The sequence below is a fragment of the Heterodontus francisci genome, chromosome 14, assembly GCF_036365525.1.
Source record: "Heterodontus francisci isolate sHetFra1 chromosome 14, sHetFra1.hap1, whole genome shotgun sequence".
Classification (NCBI taxonomy): domain Eukaryota; kingdom Metazoa; phylum Chordata; class Chondrichthyes; order Heterodontiformes; family Heterodontidae; genus Heterodontus; species Heterodontus francisci.
In genome coordinates, this window is record NC_090384.1 from 83,171,809 (window position 1) to 83,187,505 (window position 15,697).

General features: G+C 41.0%; 2 protein-coding genes across 6 annotated transcripts in view; one reads left to right on the plus strand and one right to left on the minus strand.

Annotated features, from left to right (window-relative positions):
- The window catches only part of kif18a (kinesin family member 18A), a 189,357-nt gene extending 179,777 nt beyond the window's left edge, over positions 1-9,580 (minus strand). The window contains exons 1-3 of one of the 5 annotated variants that reach the window (XM_068046479.1): positions 9,471-9,580; positions 7,866-8,018; positions 5,227-5,613 (exon numbers count right to left, since the gene is read on the minus strand). In XM_068046479.1, the coding sequence (XP_067902580.1) occupies positions 5,227-5,548 (322 nt within the window). In that variant the 5' untranslated portion in view covers positions 5,549-5,613; positions 7,866-8,018; positions 9,471-9,580. Of the gene's footprint in view, positions 1-5,226; positions 5,614-7,599; positions 7,652-7,865; positions 8,019-8,542; positions 8,620-9,470 lie in introns of those variants that run through there. The other 4 variants (XM_068046481.1, XM_068046482.1, XM_068046480.1 and 1 more) reach the window with 4 other exon arrangements.
- Positions 8,905-15,697, plus strand: part of mettl15 (methyltransferase 15, mitochondrial 12S rRNA N4-cytidine) — a 113,565-nt gene continuing 106,772 nt past the window's right edge. The window contains exon 1 of the mRNA XM_068046485.1: positions 8,905-9,638. Coding sequence (XP_067902586.1) covers positions 9,321-9,638 — 318 coding nt within the window. The 5' untranslated portion in view covers positions 8,905-9,320. The remainder of the gene's footprint in view (positions 9,639-15,697) is intronic.

The following is a 15,697-nucleotide window of genomic DNA, read 5'->3' on the forward strand; positions in this document are numbered from 1 at the left end:
TGGGGGAAGACAGTTTCACTTCCATTACTCTTTAGGTGGAAAAAGTGCATCCTGATTTTGCTCCTAAATGGCACAGCACTAATTTTAACATTGTACCCCCTTGTTATGGAATCCCTTAGCAGGAGTAACAGCCTCTCTGCATCTACCCTAACAAATCCTGTAATAATTCTAACTATCTTGATTAGATCACCCCTCAACCAGAACCTCTTCCAGCACAAAAAGTCAGTCAGAGACACTTCCTGGATGCAAAAACTTGTAAGACTTCCCACACTGCGCACATATTGTACATCATGGACTTCAGCTGTGTCTCTCCATACTAAACTGTTGTCTCTATGAAGTTTACTAAGAACAAAACACAAAAATTTGAGTGATTTAACCCAAGTATAATTTTAGACCAATTGCAACTCAATCCTCAGCTCCATCCAAGGCTTTATTTCCAACAAGTATTTTAAAAGAATTTGCACATTAGCTGCAAAAAAAGGCTGCAATTATGATGGAATAGGAACTATATAATACATAAATGGTATATACCGTGCAATTCATAGAATAAGAGAAAGGTCAGAGCACAGAAGGAGGCCATTCAGCCCCTCATGTCCATGCCAGCTCTCTGCAAGAGCAACTCATCTGGTCCCACTCCCCTGCCTCTTCCCCAATAGCCCTGCAAATTTTTTTTATTCAGATAATTATCCAGTTCTCTTTTCAAGGCCTCTATTGAATCTGCTTCCACCACACTCTCAGGCAGTGAATTCCAGATCCTAACCACTCAATGCATAAAAATGTTTTTTCCCATTTGCTTCTTTTGCCAATCACATTAAATCGGTTCTGGATACATCGGTCAATGGGAACAATTTTTCCCCATCTACTCTGTCCAGACCCCTCAGGATTTTGAACATCTTTATCAAATCTCCTCTTAATCTTTTCTCTGAGAAAAGAAGACCCAGCTTCTCCAATCTATCCACACAGCTGAAGTTCCTCATTGCTGGGATCAGTGGCATGAATCATTTCTGCATCCTTGTTAACATCCTACCAAAAGTGTGCCGCCCAGCACTGAGGGGAGCAAGGGCACAGAATGTACTCTGGGTGGGGGACTTCAATGTCCATCACCAAGAGTGGCTCAGTAGCACCACTACTGACTGAGCAGGCCAAGTCCTAAAGGACATAGCTGCTAGACTGGGTCTGTGGCAGGTGGTGAGGGAACCAACAAGAGGGAAAAACATACTTGACCTCGTCCTCACCAATCTACATGTCGCAGATGCATCTGTTGATGACAGCATTGGGAGGAGCGACCACCGCACAATCCTTGTGGAGACAAAGCCCCGCCTTCACATTGAGGGTACCCACCATCGCGTTGTGTGCCACTACCACCGTGCTAAATGGGATAGATTTTGAACAGATTGAGCAACTCAAAACTGGTCATCCATGAGGTGCTGTGGGCCATCAGCAGCAGCAGAATTGTATTCAACTACAATCTGTAACCTCATGGCCCAGCATATCCCCACTCTACAATTACCATCAAGCCAGAGGAGCAACTCTGCTTCCATGAAGAGTGCAGAAGGGCATGCCAGGAGCAGCACCAAGCATACCTGCAAATGAGGTGTCAGCCTGGTGAAGCTACAACACAGGACTAATTTCATGCCAAACAGTGGATGCAGCATGCGATAGATAGGGTTCTGCAATCTCACAACCAATGGATCAGATCAAAGCTCTGCAGTCCTGCCACATCCAGTTGTGAATAGTGGTGGACAATAAAAAAAACTAACAGGAGGAAGAGGAGGCTCCACAAATAGCCCCATCCTCAACAATGGGGGAACCCAGCACTTCAGTGCAAAAGACAAGACTGAAGCATTTGCATCCAACCTCAGCCAGAAGTGCCAAGTGGATGATCCATTTCAGCCTCATCACAGGTGCCAATCTTCAGCCAATCTGATTCACTCCATATGATATCAAGAAAAGGCTGAAGGCACAGGATACTGCAAAGGCTATGAACACTGACAATACTGACAATAGTACTGAAGACTTGTGCTCCTGAACTGGCCAAGCTGTTCCAGTACAACTACAACACTGGCATCTACCCGGCAATCTGGAAAATTGACCAGGTATCTCCTGTACACAAAAAGCAGGACAAATCCACCCGGCCAGTTAGCGCCCTATCAGTCTACTCTCAATCTACAATCATCAGCAAAGTGATGGAAGGTGTCATCAAAAGTGCTAAACAACAATAACCTGATCACTGACGCTCAATTTGGGTTCCACCACGACCACTCAGCTCCCGGACTTCATTACAGCCTTGGTCCAAACATGGACAAAAGAGCTGAACTCCAGAGGTGAGGCGAGAGTGACTGCCCTTGACATCAAGGCAGCATCTGGCAGAGTATGGCATCACGGAGCCCAAGCAAAACTGGAGCCAATGGGAATCGGGGAAAGCTCTGCACTGGTTGGAGTCAGACCTAGCACAAAGGAAGATGGTTGTGGTTGTTGGAGGTCAATCATCACTTCAGGATTTCCTCAGGGTGGTGTCCTATCCATCTTCAGCTGCTTCAGTAATTACCTTCCCTCAATCATAAGGTCAGAAATGGGGATGTTCGCTGACGATTGCACAATGTTCAGCACCAATTGTGACTGCTCAGATACTGAAGCAGCCCGTGTCCAGATGCAGCAAGCCAAGGACAACATTCGTGCCTGGGCTGATAGATGGCAAGTAACATTCGTGCCACACAAGTACCAGGCAATGACCATCTCAAAGAAGGAATCCAACCATTTTCCCTTGATGTTCAACAGCAATACAATCATTAAATCCCCCAATATCAACATCCTGGGGTAACCATTGACCAGAAACTGAAATGGACCAGCCACATAAATATTGTGGCTACAAGAGCAGGTCAAAGGCTGGGAATTCTGTAGCAAGTAACTCATCTCCTGTCTCCCCAATGTCTATTCACCATCTACAAAGCAGGAGTGTGATGGTATGCTCTCCACTTGCCTGGATGGGTGCAGCTCCAACAACACTCAAGAAACTTGATGCCATCCAAGACAAAGCAACCCGCTTGTTTGGCACCCCATCCACAACCTTCAACATTCACTCCCTTCACCACTGATGCGGTGGCAGCAGTGTGTACCATCTATAAGATGCACTGCAGCAACTCACCAAGGCTCCCTAGACGGCACATTCAAAACCTGTGGCCTCTGCCACCTAGGACAAGGGCAGCAGATGCATGGGAACACCACTACCTGCAATCTCCCCTCCAAGTCACACACCATCCGGACTTGGAACCTTATCGCCATTCCTTCACTGTCCCAGAGTCAAAATCCTGGAACTCCCTTTCTACCAGCTCTGTTAGTGTACATGCACCCCAAGGATTGCAGCAGTTCAAGAAGGCAGCTCACGACCGCCTTCTCAAATGGCAATTAGGGATGGGCAATAAATGCTGGCCTAGCCAGCGATGCCCACATCCCATGATCAAATAAAAAAATACTCCAGTTGAGGCCGAACCAATGTTTTATACATATCATAACTTCCTTCATTTTTGTACTCTGTGCCCCTACTTATAAAGCCCAGGATCCCATATGCTTTATTAACTGCTTTCTCAACCTGCCCTGCAACCATAATGATTTGTGCATATATAGCCCTATGCCCCTCTGCTCCTGCACCTCTTTAGAATTGTACCCTTTAATTTATATTTCCTTGTCTCATTCTTCCTACCAAAATAAATCACTTCACATTTTTCTGCATTAAATTTCATCTGCCGCTTGTCCGCCCATTCCACCAGCCTGTCTCTGTCCTCTTGAAGTTTATTACTATCCTCCTCACAGTTCACAATACTTTCAAGTTTAGTGCCATCTGCAAATTTTTAAATTGTGCCCTATGCAATTCTAGGTCATTCTCTAAATTCAAGATTAAAACCAATGCATCCACTATCTCTGTGGCTACCTCTTAAAATTCTACAATGTAGGCCATTAGGTCGATGGGATTTGTCAACTTTTAGTAACATTAATTTCTCCAATACTATTTCTTTACTAATACTAATTTCTTTAAGCTCCTCATTCTTGCTAGACCCTTGGATCCCCACTATTTCCAGAATGTTTTGTATGTCTTCTACTATGACTGATGCAAAATAATTGTTTAATGTTTCTGCCATTTCCTTATTCCCCAATATAATTCTTCCTTTTTCTGCCTGTAAGGGGCTCACATTTACTTTTGCTAATACCTATATAAGCTTTTATTTCTCACTAGTTTAATATTTCTTGATTATCCTTTGCTGAATTCTAAAATCCTCCCAAGCCTCAGGTTTACTACTCTTTTTGGCAACATTATAAGCCTCTTCCTTTAATCTAATAATCTTTAACTTCTCTTGTTTAGACATGATGGGGCCACTTTTCTTGTGGGGTTATCATTCCTTCAGGGAATGTAAATTTGTTGCAAATTGTTAATTCTTTAAATGTTCGCCAATACTTATCAACTTTCATATCTTTTAATCAAGTTCCCCAATCTAAAGATATGAACATACAAATTAGGAGCAGGAGTACCCATTTGCCCCCTTCGAGCCTGCTCTGCAATTTAATAAGATTGTGGCCTCAACTCCACTTTCCTGTCTACCTACCTTAAAAATAATCAATGACCCTGCCTGTCTCCACCGCGCTTTGGGGAAGAGTTCCAAAGACTCACAACCCTCAGAGAAAAACAAAATTCTCCTCATCTCCATCTTAAATGGGCGACCCCTTAATTTTAAGCTTTGTCCCCTAGTTCTAGTCCACCTTAACTAACTCGCTTTTCATACCTATGTAGTCTGCTTTGTTCAGATTTAAGACCCTAGTTTATGATTTAACTAAAATCGCTTTCAAATTCAAAATAAAATTCTATCATATGATCACTCTTCCCTGGAGGCCCCTTTACTATCAAGGTTATTAATTAGCCCTCTCATTGCACAATACTAGATCTGACATAGTTTTCTAGGTCAGTAAATTATCTTGTACAAACTCCATAAACTTGTCCTCCATACAATTACTGCAAATTTGGTTTGCCCAGTTTAAAAGATTAAAGTCTGCCTTGATTACTGTATTATCCTTGTTACATGTGTCCCTAATTTCCTGACTTACACTCTGCCCACAGCTACAACAACTGTTCGGGAGCATATAAATTACTCCCGCCCTTTGTTGTTTCATAGCTCCACACATTTTATTTGGGATGCTTTTTTTAAAATAAAAAAATAGAAATTACTTATACTTCACCTGTACAGTTATATCCATTAAAAACACTTTCCAGTATTGATTTTGTCTCTTCAAATATATCTGACTGTGAGGAATCATCACCAAAAACTCGGTCAAAGACAAATTGGAGATCCTTATTTTTTCTTTTGTTTAAGTCACGGCGCTGAACTTTACAGCCATAAAAAAAGTTAATTTCCTCCACTTTGGGATCAAAAACCAACATGTGCTTATCAACTACATGTACAACTTTGTGGTGCATTCCATTCTGTTCTCTTGAATTTTCTGGTCGGACACGGATAAAAACCTTTACATGATTACACATATCACTTTCAGTGGAAGACATAATGGCATGTTCAAATGTTCCCGTTTATAAGCATCGGTTTCAAATGTAGCTCGTTTGCTTCTTTCCTGGAAAATTTAGAAACAAAAGTAAATTTTTGAAGTTTCATTGTTCTCTGCAATAAGAGTTACCCAATGTCAACCTTCAATTCCAAAGCAAGTAGATAAAAGCTGGCCAAACAAAGGCCAGTGATCTACCAACATAAACAGAAACCATATAAATAGATTTGACACCTTTTACAGAGCATACATGTTTGAAGTACTTTGTACAAGGCATGGACAAAATGCTTCTTTTTGCAGAAACACACTGCAGTAGAGTGCATTGACAATGAAACCAGTTTATGGATTTGCAGGTTTTTCAATGAAGAGAACTATCAACAACTATCAACTTTTACAATAAAATTTACTTACAAAGCCTCAATTGGATAGGAGTGGGAAACAACTGAGTGACTTAAGATAAGCATTTAAGATTTAAATTAGTAATTATATTATTTGTTATTTAATTAGGTCAAGATAAATCTTTAAATAATATTTCAATAGAAATCAGAAATAAAAACAGAAAATGTAGGAAACACTCAGCAAGCCGGGAAGCATCTGAGAGAGAAAACAGTCAACATTTCTGGTCTGTCATCTTTCATTAGAACTGAGAAAATTTAGAAATGCAATTGGTTTTGAACAAGTAAAAGGGGTGGGGGGAGGGAGGGGAACCTTTTATCATTTACTCTGTCTTGCCCTCCACCCAATCACAGACCTTCCCTTTTGTTCTTCTTCCCACTCTTCCCCCTTTCACTTTCTCAAACTTTAATACATTTCTATCTTTTCCCAATTCTGATGAAAGGTCACAGTCCTGAAACATTACCTCTGTTTCGCTCTCCACAGACCTGTTGAGCATTTGCAGCATTTTGTGTTTTTATTTTGGTTTAAATAATATTTCTTGATCTTGGATATCTGAATAAACCATTTTCAACTACCTCTTACAGTTCTTAAAATGTAAATATTTTTCATAAGACTGTAAAGGCAAATAGCTGTCACTCATTAAAACTGAACCATTTTGGTTTACAAAATGAAGCCCATTTTAGCATATGACAAAAAAAATGCATTACTCTGTGTATTTGAAAATTCTACATAACATAAAATTGTTGCAGTAAACTGAAAAGTGGCAAACGTGTCATTGCTCTCCAGAGAGAAATGGGTTAGATATAAGCCTGGAAATTAAAGGTCAATCAATCCACATGCACCAGAGGGGATAGATTAAAAAAAATTTGCACTGCACGTGGTTTACATTAATTTTCCCAAAGCATTTGGGATACAAATTGACCCTAATGGCAAAGGTAATGGCACATTGAATTATGGAAATGTGGTAACATGCATCAAAATGGTTGGAGGGCAGTAAGCACACAGCAGGAGCAAAAGGAATTTTCTCAGACTGAAAAGAAGTGGTTAAGTGTTCTATGGGGGGGTCCGTATTGGGAATACTTGTGAATAGAAACATAGAAAATTTACAGCATAGCAGACATTTGGTCCATCATGCCTGCAATCTGGACTTAAGAATTGAGGGAGAAATATAAAAGATTTTCTGATGACACCACTCTGGAAGGGAGAATGTGATGCAAATTGTATAAAATTGTAAAGGAATCTAGGTGCGTTAGTGAGGTGGACAGGTGGCATTTGCAGTTCAAAGTAGAAAAATGTGAAGAAATACATTTTGGAAGCAAAAATAGAACAGGATTGAAAATGAAACAATGGGAGCTCCATGTACCAAAACTGGTCGTGCAAAAGGCCATAAGGGAGGTAAATGGGAGCCGTCGATTTGCATTGCGGTATAAAATATTCAAATTTAGTCCAACATCTAAATTAGGGCACAAGTATTATGCGCAATTTTGGGCAGTCTATTATAAAAACAATATAAATACATACAAGGTGGTGTAAAATGCTCCCAGGCCAAGAGGTTAGTTATGAAGAGACTGCAGAAGTTTTTTCCCCCCTGCTAAACCCATGATTTTATAGGAATCAAAATTACAAAAGGAATGCGAAGAAACAGTATTTATACAGCACCTTTCAAAATCTCAGGCCATCCCAAAGTGCTTTCCAGCCAATACTTTGAAGTGCTGTTATAATGTAGAAAATGTGCCAGCCAATTTTCCATAAAGAGCAATGAGGCAATAACCAGACAATCTGGTTTTGGTGATGTTGAGAACCAAGGTACCAGGCATACTGCCAAATAGCGCCATGGGATCTTTCACATCCACCAGAGAGGGCAGATGGGGCACAGTTTGACATCTCATCCTAAAAAAGGACATCTGCGAAAATGTAGTACTCACTCAGTACTCCACTGTAATGTCAGCCTGGTGTGCTCAAGTGGGACTGAACCCACAACCCTCTGCTAAGAGACAACCCGTGGCGACCAACTGAGCGACAAGTGATAATCTCCACTCGACCACAACATGCTGATAGAACTTTAGAAGTATTTCTTTCTACAGAGAATTAATAAGAGTGTGAAATGCTGATACAAACTATGGTCAAAGCAAAATCCATGCATTATTTTAAAAGGGAGCTGTTTGAGATATAGGAAGATTAAGGATACTGAGGGGCGGGCGGGGAGTGAGGGTAGATGACCCATAAAGTAGAAAACATCAGTGGAGACTTGCTGGATCGAAAGGACTCTTTCTGAGTGGCGGCAGGTATGATTTTACCGGGTTAATCACCACCTCTCACGGTTCCAGTGTTGTAGGCACGGTGCGGACGCCAGGCCCAGAGTCTCACCAGCCGCAGCACAGTTGCTGTGGATTATCGGGGAGATGGAAGTTGCACCTCCTGTCAGTTGGGTAGAACTAATGTGAAGCTATGGTGGGTTTCTAAACAATAAACGCCTGTTGGGGATCTGGAGCTTGTGGACTCTCCCCTCCCATCCATGGGACATCACCACCTCACACTTCAACTTCAAGAGTGAGGGGAAAATAACAGTTTAAAAAAAATGAACCAGATCAGCAACACTCACCGACTATCCCGCCCGTTATGTTATTTTACTTCCCGGTCTCGCCGCCCAACAGAATTTAAATCAGACCGTTCGGCAGGCCGGCTTGTCATTGGCTGCCAGCACGCACGCCAGCTTCAATTTCATTGGCGGGCTACGGCGCGTGACGTCACTTTACGTGCCGGCCGCCCAACGATCGGGTGTCCCCTCTTTTACCATCCGGGTGGCAACCGGCAGAAACCCATGGGTAAAACCTTCAGTGTCAGCTGGTCGCTGCCAGAGAAATTCACCAGGTGCTCCCACATAATATATTTTAAAATTTCCATTTACAAATAACCAAGAATTTTTTTCAAATAAATGTAAAAAGGTCGGGTAATAAAAAAAATTCCTTCAACGAAATAGAGTTGAACTCTATTTAAGTAATAATTCAAGCGCTTGAGTGGCTTTTTGTTCTAATAATAGCGGTGAACAGATACTAAGATGTAAAAACAATCCAATTGAAACGCTTTTGAGATGTAATATTGGGGGGGGGCTTTGTGAAAGAATGAGTTGTTGTCTAGTACGCCACCTTTGAGTGGTGGATCGCCCTCGTTAGCGGGAGTGTTAGTGTTTGAGGAAAGTTGTGGAAGTTTGGGCGGAATTTACGCGGAGAGTTGTAAGCCGGCTAACGGTTTGTGTTTGCCGCCCAGTCGGGGAGTGAGTTCAACAACTGCCGCCGTTCCTCATCGGTTAAAACCACACCCGTCTATCAAGGAGTTTTCCCTTTCCTTATCCCTAAATACAAATAGTTAAACAAAACATCATGACTTGGGGTTTGATAAACCAGAGCCTGAAAACTTGTCCGTTAGTCAGAGATGCAGCGCTCCGTATTAAAGCGAATCAGCCTCCCCTCGCCATCTGTAACACCGGCCTTGCTTGCTGGAATCAACCACCTCTCGCCAGAAGCATTTACCTCTCAGCAGTTCAAAACGTTTACGATGTAGAAGGTTCAGGGCCTCTGGACTTGGCAACCGACTCGGAGGAAGGCTCCAGTAGAAAAATTTCACAACACAATCTGTGTTTGCACAAACCCGTGATGGCTAAAGAGGTTATTCATTATTTGTCACCCAAACCGAGGCAGGTGAGTCCAGGTTTTGTGGCAAGTTACCCAAAAGTTTGACATGAATCACATGTTAATCCGTTTAATATTGCCTGTGTTGTTAAACAGAATTTTACAACACGAATTTAAGTAATTGGTAAAATAAACGATAGCGACATGAAAAACTTTTTCACGCAGCGAGTGGTTAGGATCTGGAATGCACTGCATGACAGTGTGGTGGAGGCAGGTTCAATTGAGGCATTCAAGAGGGAGTTGGATTGTTGTGTGAAAAGGAAGAAGGGCTATGGGGAGAAGGCCTGGTACTGGCAGTTGGTAAACTCTTTTTTAAAAATCGCTTATCAGGTCAGATAACATACGTGAGGCGAAAAACGGAGTTAACCTTTTAGGTTGGCGACCTTTCATAGAACTGGATTTAACAGTTTTTAAGCAAGTACAGAGCCGGGGATGGGGAGGAAAGAACAGAAGGTCTGTGGTAGGGTGGAGAGCAGGTGTGATAATGTGACGAAATGAATTATGGTGCAAAGCAAAATGGGGTGGTAATTGGACAAATAAATAAACTAAAATGGGCACTGAACATGTGTAAATGCTTACAGCAGATTAGCAGAGGGGGAAGGAGGCATGGAAAATCTGACAAAGAGAAGGTTTCCGTGGCCCTCAAATGAGAAAGGATGGGTAGATGGCTATAAACTGAGAGAGGGGAATATGCAACGAGACCTGGGTGTTCTCGTACAATAGCCGCTGAAGGTAAGCATGCAAGTACAACAGGCGGTAAAAAAGGTAAATGGTATGTTGGCCTTCATAGCGAGAGGATTCGAGTACCGGAGCAGGGATGTCTTGCTGCAATTATACAGGGACTTGGTGAAGCCACACCTGGAATATCGTGTGCAGTTTTGGTCTCCTTATCTGAGGAAGGATGTTCTTGCTATAGAGGGAGTGCAGCGAAGGTTTACCAGACTGATTTCTGTGATGGCGGGACTGACGTATGAGGAGAGTTTGAGTCGCTTAGGATTATATTCGCTGGAGTTCAGAAGAGTGATGAGGGGTGATCTCATAGAAACCTATAAAATTCTAACAGGACTTGACAGGGTAGATGCAGAAAGGATATTCCCGATGGTGGGGGAGTCCAGAAGCAGGAGTCATAGTTTAAGGATATGGGGTAAACCTTTCAGGACTGAGATGTGGAGAAATTTCTTCACCCAGAGAGTGGTGAGCCTGTGGAATTCACTACCACAGAAAGCAGTTGAGGCCAAAACATTGTATGTTTTCAAGAAGGAATTAGATATAGCTGTTGGGGCAAAAGGGATCAAAGGATATGGGGAGAAAGCTGGAACAGGTTACTGAGTTGGATGATCAGCCATGGTCATAATGAATGGTGGAGCAGGCTCAAAGGGCCGAATGGCCTACCCCTGCTATTTTCTATGCTTCTAGACAGCAAGAGTGTGGACCACCCCTCTGGCCATGTATCGATAGGGGATTCTCGCCCCAAGCATGAGCTCACACCTCCTCTAATCCCAGTGGCTCCAGAGCAGCCATCCTCCATACCAGGACCTACTGCCAAAGAAAATGGCAATGGTAGTTAAGGCCTGAAGTTATTAAACTTTGATGTTGAGACCTAAAGGCTGTAAAGTGTCTAATAGAAATGAGGTGCTGTTCCTCAAGTTCGCTTTGAGCATCATTTCAACAGTGTAGGAGACCAAGGATAGAGAGGTCAAAGTGGGATGGAAAATTCAAGTGCCATGTGACTGGAAGCTCAGTGTCATGCCAATGGACTGAATGGAGATGTTCAGCAAAGCTAGCAGCCAATCCGTTTGGTCTCCCCGATGCAATCACAAGCAGTGACTACAGAAGGAATGTTTGGGGTTCCAAATGTTGGGAAGGGAGGAGGTGTTTCATCTCCTGCACTTGCACAAAAAGATCCAGGGGAAGTGGGGTGATGAAAGAGTGGACCTGGGTGTCGCGGAGGGAATGGTTCCTTCAGAAGAGGTATTCAGTGTATTTTATATATTTGTTTCAATGTTAAACATCATGAGAATCTTGCAGTGTCAGTTCAAACATGCAGTAGTTTTTGATTTAAAGAATATTAGCTGTCTGTGTTTGTTTGCATAAATGTGTATTTATTGCAGTAGTGTAACTGTAAACATAACTTGAAATGTATTTATTATATATTACAATTGTGCATCTGTGTGCACTTATCAACTTTTTTCATTATCAATGCCCATTTTATAATGAAAACTAGAAATGTAACTTTGTCATGCTAATTGCACCCTCCTGTCACTGGAGATACTACAGTGCTGTTACTAGTGGGAGGTTATGATTAGAGTGTAACAAGTTGACATAGGTAGTCTCTACTATAAATGTCATGCTAATTTATAATTCCATTATATAAGGACATAATTACTTTTGGAATGGGGACAGAATTACACCTGCATGTTGCTAAATTAACCCCCCCCCCCACCCCGTTCTCTTGTAAGTATACAAGAAATTACTTTTTTACTATTTTGTGAATATGCTCCTATTTTATTCCGAATCCTTATTCCAGTTGTCAGTGGGAGATGTCAGTCTGGGTGCCATTTTCAGTGGGAATCCAAACCATGTTAGAATAGGTATTTTATTTTATATATTTGTTTCATTGAGTCTCACAATGTCATTTCATGTTGCACATCCCAATACCAAACAGCATAGCAGGACCCTGCAAAATGACTTGTATTTTGCTTCACATAGATTACATCCATTTTCTCATTTTTAACAGTTGATTTCAGTGCACAGATCAAATTGATCAAAATATTTCACCATTCATTCTTCCAACCCCTTTATTTCAGCATTGTGGAGAGGATTTTATTTGACAGAAGTGATCAAAATTATTGTTGCCATGTAAAATTTAGACTAATGCTCCTGACAGACACTGCTTGATCTTAACTTCAGCAAGAGTAGTCAACAAACTTAAAAATTTAGTAACAAGTCATCTTTATTTCCAACTCACAAAGGAGAATGTAAGTTTTCATGATAGGCTAGTTTTTCTGCACATTATCAAACTTTGACAATCCTAAAATGGTGCTCAATAATTTGAAGTCTGTTGGGACAAGTATGCTGTACAAACAAATGTATGTCAGATATTGGCTTTTTATATTGACTACAAAATACTCTGCATTCTGGCATATTTCTTTTGGTAATGTACTGCACCCAAAAGAGCATTGGTTGAAGGAAACTGTAAATGTGAAATTTATTTTTGATCCATGTTCCTTTTTCTCTAAATCTCAAGATTTCTCTGAAAAAAGTTGAAAACAAGACCGTTAGTGGCTGGGTATGTTTCTTATACCATTGGTGTAGCTGCAGCTCATGTAATCTTCCAGCACTTAGGATTTCCGTGCTTGTTTATCCTTATAGTCAACATACAGAGGTACCTGACTGAATTTTGTAGAGGAGTTCTAACAAGGAAATCAAAAGCTATTATGACATTGGTCTGATGAAAATGAAATTTGTGATTCATTAGCACAGTCCTCAATCACTGGTAGGCACATAAAATGTACACCATTAGGAGGTAAATAAACTGAGAAACTAAAATATTCATTATTCACATTGTAACTTAACAGTTGAGAAGTTTATAGAACAAATGTTTGTTTTTTACAAAAACATTGGAAATGAGAGTCGTAGTGCAGTATTCCTGGTATCCATTAGTTTTTTGGGGGCACTCACTAGGTGTTTATAATTGTAATTTGTCGATTTCTAGAAGTAAAACTGGAAGAATCATTTTGCTATAGTCCTTAATTTGGATTCAGCAGCATAGAAAGGGTGGGGGAGTGGGAATGTTGCAAAATTCCAACTTGCCAGTTGGTTTGGTAGATTTATTTACAAAATAATTTATTTGATTGCTTATTTTTTCCATTTGGTTCAACTATGACATGCTCTATCTTTTAGCATATCAATAATTATTGCATTTAGGAATACTTTACTGTGCCAATTTAGGTAGGTGCATTGTAAATTTTCGAAAATAGTCCCGGATCAAAGAAATTAACTTGCAATATGCAGGAGTAGCGATTAGTGCATGTGAGGTGGTCAAATAGATTGAAGTATTGAAGTTTTTTTTTATTAAAAGATGTATAGCTTTTTCATAAAGTTGTATGTGTGTTAATAAAGTCATATAGTTATACAGCACGGAAACAGGCCCTTCGGCCCTCAGTGTCTGCGTCGGCCATCAAGCCTATCTATTCTAATCCCATTTTCCAGCACTTGGCCCGTAGCCTTGTATGCTATGGTGTTTCAGGTGCTCATCTAAATACTTCTTAAATGTTGTGAGGGCTCCTGCCTCTCCTTTCAGGCAGTGTGTTCCAGATTCCAACCACCCTCTGGGTGACATTTTTTTTCCTCAAATCCCCTCTAAACCTCCTGCCCCTGACCTTAAATCTATGCCCCCTGCTTATAGACACTTACGCTAAGGGAAAAAGTTTCTTCCTATTTACCATATCTCAGCCCCCACAATTTTGTATACTTCAATGGAGTCCCCCCTCAGCCTTCTCTGCTCTAAGGAAAACAACCCTAGCCTATCCAGTCTCTCTTCATAGCTGAAATGCTCCAGCCCAGGCAACATCCTGGTGAATCTCCTCTGCACTCTCTCCAGTGCAATCACATCCTTCCTATAGTGTGACGACCAGAACTGTACACACTAGCATTTTATACAACTCCATCATAACCTCCTTGCTCTTATATTCTATGTCTGGCTAATAAAGGCAAGTATCCTATATGCCTTCCTAACCACTTTATCTACCTGTGCTACTGCCTTCAGTGATCTATGGACAAATACACCAATGTCCCTCTGTACTTCCTAGGGCCTACCATCCATTGTATAGTCCCTTGCCTTGTTAGTCCTCCCAAAATGCATCACCTCACACTTCTCAGGATTAAATTCCATTTGCCACTGCTCTGCCCATCTTTTATGTTTCCTAATTTTTGCAAATTTGAAGATTTCTAGGTTTACTTAATGAGACTTTCTTTAATGTTTTTTTACAGTTAATATTGCCTTAGATCAGCATTTTGTTCTCTTTAATTAGGAAAAGTCTTAATATAAAATTAAATTGCGCACACTTAGTTTTTAATGAATTGTGATTAATTCAAGTCCTGCCACAAATAACATTGATTCTGCTGTATACACCCCTCAAAACCAAAAATATCCTACAAAAGCACAAAAACAAAATACTGCAGATGCTGGAAATCTGAAATAAAAACAGAAAATGCAGAAATACTCAGCAGGTCTGGCAGCATCTGTGGAAAGAGGGACAAAGTTAATCTTTCGGGTCTGTGACGTTTCATCAGAACTGAGGAAAGAGAAATGTCATAGGTTTTCAGCAGGTGAAATGAGGGAGGGTGGGAAGAACAAAAAGGAAGGCCTGTCATAGGGAGAAGGCAGGAGAGATTAAATGACAAATGATTTCATGGTAAAAGGGAATGGTAATGCCACAATTAAAGGAACAAAAGATGTATCTAGAGGAGGTGTGAATAGCAGGATAGCTCCTCTAGACACATCTTTTGTTTAATAAAATACTGCAGGTGCTGGAAATCTGAAATAAAAACAAAGTGCTGGAAATATTCAGGTCAGGCAGCATGTGTGGAGAGAGAAGCAGAGTTAACAATTCAGGTCTGTGACCTTTCATCAGAACCCACCACATTTTTTGTTTCTTTACTTGTCCCATTACCACACTCCCTTTTGCCTTGCACCATGAAATCTTTTGTCATTTAAATCTCTCCTGTCTTTCACCTTATCACAGATCTTCCTTTTGTTCTTTCCAACCTCCCGCCTTTCACTTGCTGAAGACCTATTACATTTCTACATTTCCCATATCTGATGAAAGATCGCAGACCTGAAACATTAACTCTGTTTCTCTGTCCACAGGTGCTGCCTGATCTGTTGAGTATTTCCAGCATATTCTGTTTTAATTGCAAAAAAATCCTTATTCCCATGAAGTTGTGTGGCATAGCAAATGTTAAGTATATTTGCTCTGTACATTATGTATCATTTGTGAAAAAGTCACCTAGCTTTGGTTCTAAAAGCAATTTATATAATTTCATTGCAAATGAAACATCTGTGC